The 17,086-nt window shown below is 52.9% G+C and overlaps 1 protein-coding gene across 1 annotated transcript; it reads right to left on the bottom strand.

Moving 5' to 3' along the window:
- Positions 1–458: 458 nt before the first annotated feature.
- On the bottom strand, positions 459–16,107 carry LOC128732030 (uncharacterized). The gene is made up of 14 exons (XM_053825190.1): positions 13,934–16,107; positions 9,793–10,088; positions 6,631–8,475; positions 6,423–6,555; positions 5,823–5,955; positions 5,522–5,663; positions 5,233–5,437; positions 5,029–5,162; positions 4,833–4,963; positions 2,673–4,091; positions 1,792–2,117; positions 1,400–1,723; positions 1,223–1,333; positions 459–1,146 (listed from the first exon to the last, which is right to left on the bottom strand). Exons 1-14 carry the CDS (start codon positions 16,105–16,107, stop codon positions 459–461), a joined length of 8,061 nt encoding a protein of 2,686 aa, XP_053681165.1.
- Positions 16,108–17,086: the final 979 nt, after the last annotated feature.

Here is a 17,086-nt window from a genome sequence, read left to right as displayed (position 1 = left end):
GCATATTTGCGCTCGTATTGCTGTTGGCCTGGAATAATGTTTGGAAGGGGATGGCGGCGTCCGGCAATTCGCATTTTGGGAAAAACGCTCTCTCCCATCCATGCGCTCCGTTTCCCTGTACGCATTTTCACCCGCGGCACGCTCCTCGACCCACATACATATCCTCGCAACGGCAACATTTGCCATCGCCTTGAAACTTCAACGTGAAATCGACCAATTTCACTCTATCGTTCTACCGGCGTTCATTTGACTATTTTTATTTCGTTATGAGACCCCACCGCGTATCGGGAATCTGGAAATAAATGAGTATATGAGTTGCGAAGGAAGAAGAATAGCGATTATGCGCGCCTTCAAGCAGCTTCCCGAATGTAATGCGCGGGAAGACTACCGACTATCGAGCAAAATTTGTTTTCAAATGTTCCGAAAGATCGACAGCACTGAGTGCGCCCTGGCCCGTCCTAACCGCTAAGCTTGTTCGTAGCCATCACCTTCTGGTTGTTGGCGGCGAGCAGGTTTTCCTGCACGATCGTGCATGAAACCGGATCGGGCAGCTGTATGTCCGCTAGCTGAGCGGGTCCATTCTCACCGCTTCCATCCGGTGCCGAGAGATCCAACGGGACCGCAGCCACGGGTTTTAGCTTCACACCGGCCATCGCCATAACCGACGGTGGTTTCGCAGCAATGGCAGGTTTCTTGAGCTTCAGTCCCTCGCCGGCCATTTGCTGGCTGCCGATGATGCAGTCGTTATCGTAGATTCCGCACTGCTGGTTCCCGTACGTCGAGGCAGCGGGCGCGCCTGGAGAGGACGACTCGTAGGAATGTGTTAGCGATGTCGGTGGCGAGCTGTGTGCCAGCATCGGTTGCTTTGGTTGGAGGTTCTGGTAGCATTCGCCCATCATCAGTAGCTGGGACTGTTCGAAGGAATGCTGCTGCTGCAGTTGCTGGTGCTGGACAAATGGTGACGGGGTGGCATTGGACGGATGGGCTAATGACGAGGCCGCGGCGTTATGTTGCCGTTGCGTTGGACTTGTCGGGGCGCTCGGTTGCTGTGGGAAAAGGTTCGGGTAGCGCACGCGAATAGAATCAACTACGTCGAGCAGATTTTTCGCATCCATCGCTAGTACGTGAGCCGCAGCCAGCATACTTCTGCAATAATAGAGGACACACGCGATGTTAGCAAGGGCTTCTGCAACGCTGATTCGGAGAGCACTTGCACACTTACTTTCGATATTCGGCGTCCAGCGTCGTCTCGCTATACTGTTGTGCTAGCCGCATGGCCGTAACTAGTTCGTGCATGTCTTTGGATAATACTTTGTGTGCCATTTCTACCTCCCTGTGGACGAATTTGAGCCGGTGGTTAAGAGCAAGCCGGAGTATTTTCAGATTGCCAAATACTCACTTGCAGCGTTGTGGTGGAAAATTAGCCGAAAGCTGATCGACCGCTCCCAGAAGCGCCCGCAACTCGAAGCCAACGTTTCGTACTAGGTTCAAATATTCGGCCGCTTGCGCTCGATCGACGCCCTGGCTGAGGGCCATGATTGACTTCACCACGCTGGTCGTGGCGTTGTAGACCAAATCGTTCGTCCGATCGAGCGGCATCGTCTTCGTCGGTTCAACCTTCTTCACGGCGAACTTGTCATCACCCGGTTGTGGAGTCGTGCATCGTTCCATTGAGGAGCTTTTTGACTTGATCATGCCACCTCCGGAACCCGGTGAATTTGGTCTAAAAAGTGGAGTGGAGCAAAATCGTATGGTCAGCCTATTGAAACCATCAAAAGTGATCGTCCTTACCTTGAATCGCTTGTGTTTGGTGTGGTGGGATAGTGACTGCCTAAACTCTGCGGACCGGACATGGTATTTTGCGGGGAAAAGTGCGGACTCTGCTGGGAATGATAGCTTCCGGAAAGCGACGAGCCCCCGCCATTGATCGGTGGCGTACCACCGTCCTGCGGAGGTCCCGATGGTTGATCTAGGGACATGCTGGCGGCATTAGCCGTTATCAAACTCAACCGCTTCTTGAGATTGTTCTCTTCCTGTTGGAGCCATCGAGAATCAATTTCGCTTTCCTGCTGCTGCTTACGAAGCTTCTCCTCAAGAATCTGTTGCGTTTCCTGTAACTAGACGACATATATGTACGATTAGAGCGATTGCACTAGGCCGAAATTACAATTATACTAGAAAACACAAAGATTTCAAAATTCTAAAAAAACTATCCTAATAACAACGAGCTAACGTTTGAGTTAAAACAGTTAAAAGAATACAACAACACAAGGACCGTCGAAGTGGCAAATCATGGCTAACAGGTTAATATATCATAAAAAGAAACCAAAACAAAGTAATAGACCAAAAACAAACAAAATCCACACGATGGAACTAGCTACCATCGTCGAAGAGCATTCGACACAAAGAACAAAAAAAAACATAAACGCTATAAATTAAGGTAAGAAAAAAAACACATCAAATCAAATCAAAGTAGAGGAAACAAACGTTGGGAATAGAGCAATAGCGTGGAGAAATGAGGATGATGAGAAAAGCATAACCGGGACACGGATGAAACGAAATCATAAGATAACACCACAAAAACAACGGAAGGAAATCGATAGCAACTAGAGAGTAACACCGTATTTTTCATTCAACACGGGAAACGGATGGAAATATCAAGTCCTAGACACCTGCGCTGGTTGGGCCTGCGGTTGCGCCAGTTGTTCGACCATCTGTGGCTGCTGCTGCGTATGAGTCGCAAGCTGTTGCTGTTGCTGCGGCACGGGTTGTGCGACCGAGGTGGCCATCTGCTGGATTGGTTGCGCTTGCACCGGTTGCATCTGGAGGGCTTGCACCGGTTGGCTGTGGGAGATCTTCATCGGTATCTGCACCTGCTGCGACGAGGCGATGCCTATGATGGGTCCACCGGCCGCAACCGAGGGCTGAACTTGAGCCTGCTGGATGTATATGGGCTGATGACCAGCTGTACCTCCCCAGAGCGCTCGTTGTGGAGTGCCTTGTAGCTGTTGGTTAGCAGCCGCCTGTTGTTGCTTGCTAGCCGAGCTGTACGGTGGTGGTAACGCAAAGTTCGTACCGGCGTTCGCAGGTATTCCTGGCGAAACGGCCAACGAGCTCGGTGGCAGCATGCCCTTTTCAACGCTCTTCTTCAACGCGATCGAGGCGCATGATTTCACGTTCACACCACCGAAGTCGTAAATTTCCTCCTGGAATGGTTCTTGATCCTTCGGGGCCGCCGCCACCGGGCTGCGATAGTTCTGGAATGGCATGTTGCGCTCGAGGCTCCCGACTGCGGATCCTGACCGGTTCAGCAACACGTGCTGATTGCGCTCCAGACTACCACCCTTATAGCCCATCTTGCTGTTCATCATATCGTTCACGATCGCGACCGATTGGTTACGCTCGAGACTACCACCCTTGATCGAGTTGAGGAAGATCGACTGTGATGACGCCTGCGGATTGCGCTCGAGACTGCCCATTCGATTCAGGAACCCACTGCCAGCACCACCAGCAGCTACGGAACCGCCACCAACATTCGCGGTGTTCACCATCTGTGCGCCTCGTTCCAAGCTCGCGGAACGTACACCATGACCAACACCCGGATAGAGATCCGACTGATTTCCGCCACTGTACTGGCGCGTGAGTGAGTTCGAGCGCATCGCCTTCACGGAGTTTCCGTACTCCATGCTCATCTGGCGCGTCCGTTCAAGCGAGTTGATGCGCGCCGCGTACGCCGACACAATGTTCTGGCCCACGTTCCGTTCGAGACTGCGCGATTTGGCACCCCCGGGGGGTTGATCTTCCTGCTGGGGGGATTTGACAAACGATGGCTGCGGATACTGACCGCCTCCACCGTACGGCATATAGTTCCCGGTGTGACCTCCAACAACCGGTTGCTGTTGGGACGGTTGCAGCACGTACTGCTGTTGGGGCTGTTGTTGTTGCTGCTGCTGCTGCTGTTGCTGCTGATGCTGGTAGTATTCAGCAGCGAGCGCTTGTTGCTGCTGTTGCTGCGCATGGTACTGCTGGTACGTGACGATGGAGTTACCCTGCGGGTAGTACGGTTGCTGCGTTTGATGCTGCTGTTGCTGCTGTTGAGCGTTCGAATGCATGAAATTATTGTTCATCAGTTGGGGATTGAGGTTCGCCTGCAGGCCACCGCCTGCGGCTTTGCTCTGCTGGAGGGCCTTGTAGGTTGGTTCGATGGAATGGGTCTGCTGGGTCAATGCGTTGATGATTTCGCACGGCGGAGGATACCCCACTCCGGCCGCCACGACACCCGCATGGGCCTGATGGATGACCCCGGTGGCCGGGTTGACATGAGAGGAAGAAGAGGAGGAACACGTAGAGGAAAGCATCTGGGAGCCGGGTTGCGGGGTGGGCTGTGCATGAACGAAGGATGAGCTTTGCGACATGGAATGAATGATGTTGTTATTAGCGGACAGTACGAGAATGTCTTGGGGGTTCTTATAGCGTTCCAGCGTGTCTGTGTTCTTTGGTTGAAGCATCTCGATGGTGCTACCTCCATCAACACCGGATGGTGCTGCGCCACCACCGCCGTACGGGTTTTGGTTGCATTCTTCAAGCAAACCACCCTGCTGTTGCTGCTGCTGCGGTGGCATCGATTCCGGTGCCACACCGGAAGCAGCTGCAGCGGCAGCGGCGGCGGCAGCAGCCTCGTCGATGGTGGGATCAAGTTTATGCAATTCGGTCACGGGTAAGGGGACAGTTTTCAACGGTAGGTTAGCGACAGCGATTTCTTTGGCAGCTTGGTTGTCAGTATTGTTTGACGGTGCGTTAGGATCTAGGTCTACGGCTAGTGTGTTAAATACCGAGGCCGGTGTGGTGTACGACGACGCGTTGATGCCCCGTTGCTCGTTTTCGCGCATTAGCGCCGCCAGCACGGTCGGATCACGGGCCACTATGTACGTTTGGGGTGCGCCGGGCACAAGGGGACCATCGCCTAAAAATGAAGGTGAGATGTAGTAGCTGTTGGAGTTGGAAAATTTAACTGTTTTTTCTACACACCTCCCATTGTAGGTCCTCTGGCGGGCTTTGGTGGTGCCATATCATCTCCCGCACCCCAGGACATTGCTGCCACCCGACGATTCTCTCGACGCATCGTTTCGCAGTCGCTGTGTCTTTCTTCCATCAGAATTTCACTGTAAAACAATTTACATAATTAATGAACCGCCATGTTGCGGTGAATTCCTCCCAAAAGCTGCTACTCACTAGAGTGTTTCCTTGACGCTCTTGAAGTTTGGCCGCTTGAGCGGCTCCAAAGACCAGCACTGTGACATCAGCGAGTAGAGCCGTGGGGGGCAGTTCGGTGGCAGCGGAAGACGCTCGCCGTTCTCCAGCTTACCGATCACATCACAATTCTTGACGCCTTGGAATGGTTTGATACCGAGCATGAGAATCTCCCACGTGCAAACCCCTGAAGGAAGAATGGAATTGATTAACAAAAAAATCAGAATGAAGCCAAAGAAAAAAGAATGTCTTCATCAAACACCAAACTCACCGAACATCCACACATCGCTGGCGGTCGTGAAGCGGCGGAAATTGATCGATTCCGGTGCCATCCATTTGATCGGAAGCATACCTTTGGTGGAGGTGTAGTACGACTGATCTTCAACCCATCTTGAGAGTCCAAAATCGGCAAGCTATGGCATGAGAAAGAGGCGATATTTCCATCAACGTTAGCACTGATTTCAGCTTGCCGCGTCCAGCTCATTTCGGCGTTGACATTCGAAGCAGACACACCACAAAATTATTGCGTTTTTTTTTTTCAAAATTTCCCGTTCAAAACATTCCATACGAACCTTGATACACGTCGGGGAGCTAACCAGCACGTTGCGAGCGGCGATATCGCGGTGAACGAACTTTTTCGATTCCAGATAGCTGAGCGCCGTCGACAGTTGATAGGAGTAGAGCAGCAGGGTGCCAAGTTTGAGTCTGAAAAAGCGACACGAACCGGTTCGAGCGGTTAGCATGACTCATCGATATTATCCCGACGATAGCTGCTGCTTCGTCGTCGAACGTCCGATAGCGCGGCAGGATGTGGCCGTCCACCACGCGGGTTCGAAGCGGACGAAAAAAGCACCCCAAGAACCGAGGGAGGTTTGCGTCTGGGGGATCGGTGAGCAATTCGAGCGGTTGACGGGATTGCGCGGAAATACGTTCATGCGGAGCCGTTTGCATCACGATCCGCTGCCAGTGGCGGGACAGAAGATGCGCTATCGCATCCACCAAGCCGGTCTGGCAGGATTCTGCAACGCATCCATTCCCGTCTCGAAGTTACCCCCGAAAACCGCACCAGTGCCAGTTGGTGCAGAAAAACCAGCCTCCGGCAAAGCCTCCCAGGGAAAGAAGGGAGGCAAAAAGAAGTAGAACCACTCCGTCTAACGCATGCGGCTACTTACTTGGGGCCATTTTTCTTCAAATAAGCGCGCAACTCTCCATGACGCGCCAGTTCCATAACGATCCAGATCGGGGGGCCACTCGAAATGCCTATCAGCTTGATGATGTGGGGATGTTCGAACTTTTTCATGATATCTAAAATGAAATAAAAATGGGAAAAATGTATCAAACACACGTCCTTTGTCGCATTGCGTTAACAACACCACTTACAGGCTTCCTGGAGGAACTTCTCCGACGTCGTGGGGTCTGCGTCAGGTTTGCACGTTTTAACCGCCACCTGGATGATACCCGTCTTCTGCGCATCCGCGTTCCCGTTGTCGAGTACCATCTGCGAGTACTCGTCGAACTCGGACGTCAGCGATTGGTTCAGTTTGCTGACCAACGTCGACTTGTTCGGCAACCGGCAGGTTCCGATGTGCACGTCCCCAAACTGACCCACGCCGATGATCTCGTTGAGCGTGATTTGTGACCGCTCCAGCTCGTAGTCCCGGGCGGCTGGTGTCGAGTAGTCACCCTCCTCATCACACATTCCCAGCTCCGCGTAGTCCTCGTTAAGCGTCGGCTTCGGAGGTTGCTGTTGGCCACCACCAACGTTCGTGGTGCCGTCCGACATCGGATCACCTCCGTTGCCTCCATTTAGCCGATCGGTGCTCGAAGATCGCGAACCGTGACGATCGCTCGAGGACGTCTGTGACTCCGTGAGGCTGCGCTTGAGCTGGCTTTTCTCGAGCGAATTGGTCGCACTGCTGCCGGTTGGTGGTGTGGCCGTACCGACACCCTTCGCCAGGACGGTCCGGTCCCACAGACTGCTGTCGTTATTGTTAAATAGTCTACAGTACCCATCGACTAGATCGGCTATGCTCTCAGACGTCTTGATGCCATCGCACGTGATCGCCAAGTCTTCGCTGTTGCCGCTGACCCGAATCCGCAGCTGTGTCTTGATCTCCCCACACGCACACTGACTTCCACCACCACCCGACGAAGATCCACCACCTCCGGCCTTCTTACTACCATCCTTTTTGCCCCGATCGCCATCACTACTGGACGCGTTGCTACCACACGAGCTCGTCAGATCCGGTTGGTCCTTGCCCTTTGCGCCCTTGCCACCAGCATGACCCTGATGGTCGCTTTTCGTGAGCGACGTCGGCAGCACACTCGTCGTGATGCGCTCGATGCTCTCGAAGTCGGTCACCTTGGTGGGTGGGGCTTGTGGGTTGGCCGAGTACGAGATACCGACGTGCGGTCCGATGATGAGATCGACACGGATGTTCCAGCCGCTGCTCAGCTGCACGTTAAACTGCTCCTGATCGAAGGTGTACTGCGTGCGCAGGAGATCGAAGAACTTCAGCATGTACTCCATCTCGTTGTAGCTGTACACCTTCTTGTAGCCGGCCTGGATCTGCTTCTTCAGGTTCTTCTGTTTAATGGTATCTATCACAGATTTCGGTATGAAGTTGCCGAAGCCCATCTCCTTCTCGATGTAGTCGAGATGCTGCTTCCGGTCGTTCGAGGTATGGTTAGTGTCTTTGTAGTAGTGCCGGATGCCGAGGCAGCACAGCTGCACCGCGATCTCCGGATCGATGTTCGGCACGTTCGACTGGATGTAGTCCTGCTTGACCTGATCGAAGTAGAAGTGGCACGTGGTGCGATCGCGCTCGTACAGCTCCTTCAGGTTCTTCGGGATGTACCGGACGCGCAGTTCCGCCTTCCACACGCTGTTCGCGTGCCCAACCGCCCCGCTCGCCTTCTGCTGCATGCGCTTCGCGATCGTGCTCTTGTCCACGTTCGGGCAGTCCGCGTTGCTACACGACGGGTTGAAGATGTGGGCCATCACCTGCGACATCGACGTGTCCGGTGGCATCCAGAGGACCTCTTTGGTAAGCATGTGGCGCAGCCGCAGGGCGTAGCTTTGTGGGTTCGGTTTGTGACCGGGTGACATCCATCCGACGATCAGGTTGATGATCTGCCGGACATCCGAGGCCTCGTCGAAGCGTATCATCCGGAAACCATGGTTTGGCAGATAAACGTGTAGCGTTTGCGTATCCCCGGTTTGCGCTGAAACGATGGAAAAGGAAGGCAAACACCCAAACGGAATTAATAACCGTCCGTCGAAAGGCAACGTAAATCGACAGCCCAGCAAGCAAAGATACAAATCGCTACAGTGCCGTCTCGGACGAAGTACGCCCCCGGGCGACAGAGAGAGAGAACCCACCGACCCTGTGACGGTTTGCTGCACGTCCGGTGCAACCTGAGGAAGAAAAATGACTCCTGACCATCGGGTGAAGGAATGAACAGGGCGTGTAAAGCTGCCAGACACACTGGTACAGCCAGGGTCAGTGCGCATATGCTGCTGCTCGAATGATATATGCAATGAGTCTGCAGCGACCAGCTACCTGTGGACCTGCTGAGACCGGCTGGGTCGTAAGATTAATTACTTCGACAAGCGCTTGCTGCTGCACTCACAGCAAGGAGCAGGCCAGCAATGACAACGGTGTGCAACCGCACCAAAACCGCATGACGGAGAGCTTCCCTTCGATCGAATCTGCAGAGTTGCTGAGGTGGCACGGGGCGCATTAACTTTTGCGAATGAAACAAATTAGCCATCGCGAGGTTTATCTAACGTTTATCACTGGTTCCACGCCACGCACCGAAGCATGGCGTTGGCCAGAGTCGTGTTGAGAAGAAGAAAAAAAATGGGAACACCACCGGTGCACTTAATTACGCCTCGCTGCCGTTGCGTTGGTTGTTGGGGCTTGCGTGAAAACACTTGTCAGGTGCTGTTAATGAAAGTTTTCACGGCGATTGATGATAAAAATGGATAAGAGGGCAACTTTTTCGCGCAGGGCACCCGCACCCGTGGAGGGTAAAGTGCATCTTTTAATAACAATCATTGGTTATTAGTAGCCGTGGGTTTAACGATCTCGCTGCCTTTTTCATTGCAAACGCCCCGGAACGGGCACGATGTAAATCATAGTAATTATTTGCCAGAGCGCACCCTTTTTGTCGTAATTTAATTACGCTCACGACAAACAACCTCAGAATGCTTCCTTATGACTTGTGGCTGGAGCGTAACTTGGCTGCTTGGAAGCTCCTCTCATAGTGGGTTAGTTTGTGGTGATGTCAATTTTATACGATCAACGAGGTACGTGACTATCCGTGACGTGGCGTGCAGTAAATCGATCACCAATTCAACACAGCGCATTTGTGAGGAGAAAAAACGCGATCATACGTAAGCAAGACGCGCACGCTACAAAACTCCCGTAACTGGGCTACGTTCTGTGAGGTTCCCTACGATCACGATCAAGTAGCAGAAGGTGAACAATAGTGGCCCTCCACTGTAATCCTTTCGATGAAATCAATTGGCGTACTTACTTGTCTGCCGGGACGGGCTGAAGTGTGGCGAATGGCCACGGGGAACGTTCAGGTCGACCATGTTGTGATGATGGTGGTGTTGATGGTGCCCAGTCGCACCGGGTACGGCTGCACTGGCCGAACTGCGGAGACGTGAGTTGCGTTTGAAGTCGGACGCACCGGCGCTGGACGTACGCCAATGCTGAAGCGGGCTTTTGGCAGTGTTGTTGTAGGAGTACCGCGATGGCGAAGCGTGTGGGCTACCGTGCCCCCGGTGGTACGGGGGCTCTCCTAGACCGTTTCCAGAGCCATCGTAGCTGTTTTGTTGGACAGGTGAAAAAAAAGATAGCAAAAGAGCAAAACACCATTAGACATCAGTTGAGAGAAAACAATGCCACACTAGCGGAGGGGTTCAATTGCACTTATCAGTCGTTTAAATGCGCGTGACGTGGCCGAAGGTGAGAAAACTTCCGGCTTTCGGCTTTCTGGTACGGATTCGCGCGTATTAATCAACCGTTCGGTGGGTGCGTCGCGACAACGGCGAGATACGATATTTGCACGATAAGGAGAAAAAAAAACCGGCACAGGTCACCGGCCAGAGCACAAGGTTAACGTGAGGCAATTTCACCCCTATCACACGGCTGCCTCCGCCTTTCTCGTCCGCATTCGCTTCCCACCCCGAGCTCAACTGCCAAAAAGGGAAACCTTAACGCCACACGCCAATAAAACCTACCGGCACCGGTTGATTGGACACTAATTGCCGTTTCGGTGCGTCAAGCAACGCGATCGCGAAAGGGTGTCTTTTCGGCCATTTTCGCCATCCCTGCGTTGGGGCGAGTGGATCAAATTTCACGCCACTTGCCCAGTTGGTTTGGGTTGGGTGAACCTTTCGAATAAGGACGGAGGGAGAGATTTTTGTTTTTTTTTTTGCGTTGAATTAAACCCCACGAGTAAAAGATATTAAATCAGCGATTTGAGGTTATGAAAATCGACGTTACAACCATCCGAACCGATTGCGCTTTGCATAATGAGTGGTGTGGATTGATAGTAAATCTTCGTGGGGTCCCTTCTTTTCGCTGCCTTCATTACGGGGGTGGATTATCAGCACGTTAAAAAATGCGATAAATATTAATTAATTGCACCACCATGCGATCACTCTCGCTCCCTCCTTCCTTTGATCGGTATCGTAAATCGTTCGCCTGCAACATTCCAGGTGGTCGCAATAAGGCACCCTTCCCCGAACGGTGGTTGTGAGATTTATGCACCACTTGCTGCAATCGTGGCTGCTGGAAATGGGCATTACATGGTAGCAAATGCAACGGACGCAGAACGCAGAGCGTGATTCGGGTCGAAACAACAAACATGTCGTGTCTCAGGACCGGAGGCCACCACCTGGGAGTATATCAAAAGATGTATGCCCGAACGGGAGGAGGTTTCATATTTCAATTGCGATGTTTATTATCGAATCGTGGTTGCGATGCATAATTTCCACCCATATGCACCTGGAAGGACATTGTCTGTTTACGTGGACCTATTTGTTCTGGGGCGAGATTGTTGGTGATAAGGTTTGTGTACACTTCGAAAAAAAAAAGCATAATGAATTAGGACACATACACGAATAAGCCAGCAAATAATAACACCGCAGCAACATTCCACTTGGGTGTCGATTCGTCGGACATGTTGATGGCGCTTGTAGGCCACTGGTTTCGAGAGCTTATTGCGTGCCTGGTGCACTTGGTCGGTGCCTTGGCCGGAAATTTGACCCGTGTCCAATATCGCGAGGCGTGTGAGATGCAACACGCTGCACTTTACCGTACGCCCGCTGCAGGCGTTATTCTCCCCCTGGAATGCGGTAAGGAACAGGAATTCTGGCACAACACGTCAGGCCTTGGGTCTTCCCAAACCTGCGACACAATTGCTCCCGCTTATCGTGATGGCCGATCGTGCCTTGCTGGCGCGTTTAGGACAACACCGGTCATTCGGGAACGGAACGTACCCACTGACAAGTGACAGGTTCTACCTCCTCTGGGAGAAGTTGTTGGCCACTTTACCAACCATTTGCGTGTCCTTTAGATGCAACGGAACGGAAATTGGGCAAACCCACGAAGGTTTACGGCGTCAGACAGCCAACCGGACACATGCACATGCACAAATGCAATGCAGATCTTGATTAGGGCCATATTTTGCAACTCCCAGCGACTCCAAGCGACGGGTTTCGACGGGGCACACACGCGGAACGGATATCACGTCGCAACACGCGGCAATATGACGACCGAGAGAGGAGGGGCCCAGACAAAAAACCCACGGACTTCTGTCCTTCGGTAGCGGTGCACTTTTAATATGCACGAGTCTTCTTTCGCTTGTTTGGCAGTTCTGTGGCTTTACCTAGTTGTGTGGTGGTTAACCATTTTTTCTCTCTCTCTCTCTCTTTCTCTCTCTCTCTTCTCCCATTGCGCTCTATATTTTTGCCCATACCCGTGGGAAGGGCCTCGAAATGGTGTCGCGTTTGGTTGTTTGGCTGGTCCTACTGTCGCCCGCCGATCGGTTCGATTTGTCCGCGTGTTGGCGGGCTGTGTTTTTTTTTCTTCTTCTCTCCCTCTCTCTCTCTCTCTCTCTTACACACTCTCTTAGTTCCATTCTTTGCTTCTACTTCGCCCAAACCACTCGGCCAACCGCCTTTACGCGATCGTGATCGCCACCGAGAGTAGGTGAACTTGTTCCGAGGGTTCGATTTTCGAATCGAAGCTCGCCACGGAGTTTGGCCTTACTGGTTGGGGTGGTTTTGGGGTTAGGAGGAGTGGGGGTGGGTGGCGCACGATAAACGGCCACGGGGGGGGGGGGGGGGTGGATGGCTTTGTGGCACGTGAAGGCTTTCTACGTGCGAAAAATGCTTTCGAAAGCACCCTCAAGCGCTCCACCTTTACCGAATATGATACCAGGCTGGGCCCGGGGTTGGTAGATAATAAAAATATAATCCCGACGCCGAGTGGAGTAAAATAATAAAAAAGAAAAGGAAAAACGCGTTCATAAATGTGTTGAACGCGCGGCAACGACAAATCGCTTATGCATAACATTATTACTCCTGGTGGGCACATCTGACTGCTAGAATAAGTCACCAGATAAAAGAGAGAGAGTTTACTTTCGCGTTCCGTCGCCGTACGGTTGGTGGAATCCGCCATTGTTTTGCCTCGTTTTAATGCATCTATATCATGCTCTCTCCGAGGCACGATTCTCCACATACTCCCCCCCAACGAGTTCGATCGCTCATTTGTGCAATCCCTTTTTCCGCAACGCCAACGCCAACACCATAAAGTGTGGCATTATTATTATCGTCTCGGAAACGATGTCACACACCAGCAGAAAGGCGAACGAATCGACCATGGCGCACACCCCCGCCAATCGCAATAAAGTAATCATCAAACGCGGAAGACCCAGCATAAGGCAACCATTTTCACGCTGCTTTTCCCAAGCGTCAAACTCGAGCTGGGGAGCAGCAGCATAAGCTAGGTTTGATGACATGAGAGAAAAAAAAGAAGACACAAACAAATAAAAAAAAAAGAACTTCACCCTCACCCCGTAGGGATGGATCGTGATCGTGTTCGAGAGGTTGAAAATTGATTTCTGCCATCTGCCACCCGCTTGACCGAACGATACAACCCCGAGATATAAACCTGTCAAATGGCGACGAGCATCCCTCCGCCAGTGGGTGATGGGAGAAGAAAGAGAAAAACGCGCCACGCTTCGATGTCAACCCATCAACGATGCCGGGAACGGGACGGTGACGTCCAAAATTACCCGCCCGGATAGTGGCAGCGGGCGATCAACTGCGAGCGATCGTCCGAAATGGGGACAATATTGTTCTGACTGCGCGAGAAACGGCCGTGCCGCCGGTTGCACAAGCAGCGACACTTGGTTGTTGTGAAAACGCAAGCAAGCAAAAAAAAAGGTTGCTCCCAAAGGGTGACCCGTTACACGAAAAGTCCATAAGCTTGCGAAGGGAAAACATTTTCCGGTGGGAAAATGTGTGTCAACACGCGTCTTCGTCTTCGGCGCACAGCACAGATCGCGAGACCCTTATTGCGTAACATAGCGTTTTTTTGCATTTCCTCGGTGCTCCCGAGGATGTTAGTGCATCCTTTTGGGGATTGGTTTGTTACACTACCTTTTGCGATACACCCAGGTATTCACCACGTCCGGGGTGTTTGAGCGCCGGAGAACTCCCCGGAAGGAGGATGATTTTTTGCGCAAAAAGTTCCCACCACCTGGGGTCGCTTGTGGTCCATTCGAAGACCCCACCAGTGATGTGGATGAGTTTGAGGACAGCGGTGGTTTGCTGTTGTTGTTGTTGCTGCTGCTGCTGTTGGGGTGTTGCGGATGGGCGGACTTCAGCAATGCCGCTGCTAGGCGACGTTGCAGCAACCGCTGGCTGGATGTGCTGCCCATCGAAGACGCAGTGTTTGAGGAGGATGAAAGTGATCCCGAACCGGATAGTGGCACTGAGGATGAGCTGGAACCTGACATGACGGCTGCTGAAAGCCTCGCCGACAGGTGGTCACTGGTGCTGTCGAAGATGTTCTCAAAGTTCTTGCCCAAACGCACCATCTGCTCGAGACCGGTCAAATCTCCGGTGCTCCAGTAAAGTGTCTTTCGCTTGGCGTGTCGTTGGAGATGTCGCACGAAACCATCACTTTTCCAGTTCTGCCAAGACACGAGATCAGGCTCACTGGCCGCACGACGGCGTTGGGAACCTCCCGGGAGTTTCGCACCGGTGGTCTCACAATCGTACCGGGCCATCCGCTTGAGGTACTCGAACTTCACCTTGTTCCCGGTGGGTTTGGATGTCGAAGTACCAGCTGAAGGACTAGAACTTGCTCCTCGTTGGCCACCTCCTAGCAGGATCACATCCGCCCAGTGTGTTCTCGCAAACGCACCATCCACGTGTTTGAAGTGAGTGCACTCATGCTGTCGACTCGTCCGTTTACGGCGTACAGATAAGTTAAGGCTACGGCGTTGCTGCAGAAACCGCTGGAAAAGGTTAGCCGTCCTCTGGTGCAGCTGTTTCTTGTTCCGTCCACCACTTTCACCTTCGCTTCCTGAAGGCGTCTGACCACCGGTGATACCATTCGACATCATCAGTGGGGGACGATTCTTGGGAAACGGTTCGCAAAGGCCACCACCAATCGACGACGATGAATCCACGCCGGGTGTTGTGGCCCCACTCAGCGAAGAAGATGACGGCAACGAAGAGGACGCACCCGATGACAGCTTTTCGTCGCTTTTCACCGGGAAACCCCCAACGACCGGTGACGTTGGCGTACCATTTGCGGCCGACTGGCGCTTGATTGGCGCAACAACGACACCAACCGAGCTGCCACTCTGCTGCTGCTGCACGGTGTCTATTTTAAGTTTTTCCGCTCGGTTGCGACGGAACTGCTGCTGCTGCTGGTGCTGCCGGTCGATCTGCTGCGCGTTGATGTCGTACCGCATCAGCACCGGGTAGTACTCGGAGTTATCGACGATGATGATCGATTGGTTGCCACCGTTCGCGTGTGGCAACACCGGGCCTGGTTCGCCCGACGCATCCACCAATCCGTCACTCAGCAGTCGCGCTTCATCCGTGCTGAGCGGTCGCTTCAGCAGGATCGGTTCGAGAGCGTGAGGATCAACGAGAAGCACGGCACGGTGATCGTCACCGGTGAACGCGGACGTCTCACTGGAGAACGTTTTCCGCTCGACGCCCGAATGCCGCCGGTTGTTGAAATAAAACTCATGGAAGTCCTTCGCTTCCGCATCGGGCCGTTGCTCACGACCTCGCTTGTAGATCTCCTCTTCCAGCTTGCGGATCACATCCAGATCCAACCGTTGACCACCGCCTACCGATGTCGCGCTTTTCCCATCCACGTTATCCTTCACGGTGGGTGGGCAACCATTCGACGTGAAACTGGCAGGAGAACGCTTCGTTGGTGGCACACTACACTCTCGATCGGTTCGCCCACTTGCGACAGCTCCAGCCCCGGAAGCACTGCCACCGGAACCGAGCGTTTGCTTGAAGAAGCTCAAGAAACTAGACGGCCGTGGCCAGATCCGGTTCCGGTTGCACTTGATGCGGTTCTTGTCCAAATCGATCACTCGGTTACGCATCACGACACCACCGTTACTGCCTCGGCGAGCTGCCTCGTCCGGGATCGCACCCAAACCCATCGCGTCCGGTGAGCCCGTCGATTGGGGCGTTATTCCTGGAAACACTTGAGTGTCTACCGACGACCGATTATGATGCGGCTGGTGCAATGCTGCACGATTACTGAACACCGTCCCGCTGGTATCTCGCCCGCTCATGGTGGCATGGACCGTTTGCACTGTGAGTAACGCAGGAGCAGCAGGCACACCATCGAGCGTGGTAGAGTCCGAATTTGCGTTTGGTTTTGTCGCACTTCAGCACTCTTTAACACACTTCCATTGCAACGGGCCGTGTCCCGCGCGTTATCGTGAGGTACTTTTCTTTTTCTTTAGCCACCGACCGATACAAAACACACCGGGCGTCAAACGTCACGGTCGATGATTTAATCCCGCGGGTGACGAATCGAATCGAAAGCCCACACGGTGCCTGTGATTAATGAGCGGTTGGTGGGAAGTGCACAATCTCGATGGTCTCGTCGCTGTCTCGTTGAGCAAGTTCCGCTAGCTGGCGTAATCACACTTTATCGAAACACGTAAGAATGGAAATTATGGAACACGAAACGAAGACAACACTCTACCGGAACAAACGGACGGAAGAGACTCCGTCACATTCGTGCGACGGATGACACCACAGTGACGATCATCTGTCGATCAGTTCCGTCCAGTCCAGTCAGTCAGTCGGTGGTGGGGAAAACTACCCGAGGCCTTTGGGGAACGATTTTCGATTGTGAAGGCCACACAAACACACCCACGCGTAAATTGGAAGGAAATCTGCATCCACGACCCACGGCGATGGTTGAAGAACGTTTTCCAAACGCACAAACTTTGAGATGAATGTAGAATTTACTGCGCGGGAAGTTTATCCTCAACTACGCTTAGAAAACCCTCCCAAAGGTACTAACGAAACCCCCGTTTGGTGGGAGTTCAGAAGCTTGGTTTACAAGCTCTGTTGCCACCTACGCGAAAAGCTCGCCCTCGGTACGGATACACGTTCGAACAGGATGCGAACCACGTACAATTCGACTGGCAAGCAACCGGTGTGCCTCGAGCATCCGCAAAACGGCTCAATATACCCACTCTGTCACAACCAACCAACCAGCCAAGCCGATTATGGCAAAATGGCAAACAAAAAAAAAAG

Source organism: Anopheles nili, chromosome 2, assembly GCF_943737925.1.
Source record: "Anopheles nili chromosome 2, idAnoNiliSN_F5_01, whole genome shotgun sequence".
Classification (NCBI taxonomy): Eukaryota; Metazoa; Arthropoda; class Insecta; order Diptera; family Culicidae; genus Anopheles; species Anopheles nili.
The sequence above is the reverse complement of the archived record's forward strand: the minus strand, read 5'-3'. Positions and strand labels throughout refer to the sequence as shown.

What these genes read in the sequence shown, in the direction of transcription:
- LOC128732030 (XM_053825190.1), bottom strand. Translation starts at nt 16,107, where the DNA reads ATGAGCGGGCGAGATACCAGCGGGACGGTGTTCAGTAATCGTGCAGCA. An exon ending in ACCTGGGTGTATCGCAAAAG is followed by an intron (nt 10,089 to 13,933) that starts GTAGTGTAACAA and finishes CCAACAAAACAG; the next exon opens with CTACGATGGCTCTGGAAACG. An exon ending in GAAGTTCCTCCAGGAAGCCT is followed by an intron (nt 6,556 to 6,630) that starts GTAAGTGGTGTT and finishes ATTTCATTTTAG; the next exon opens with ATATCATGAAAAAGTTCGAA.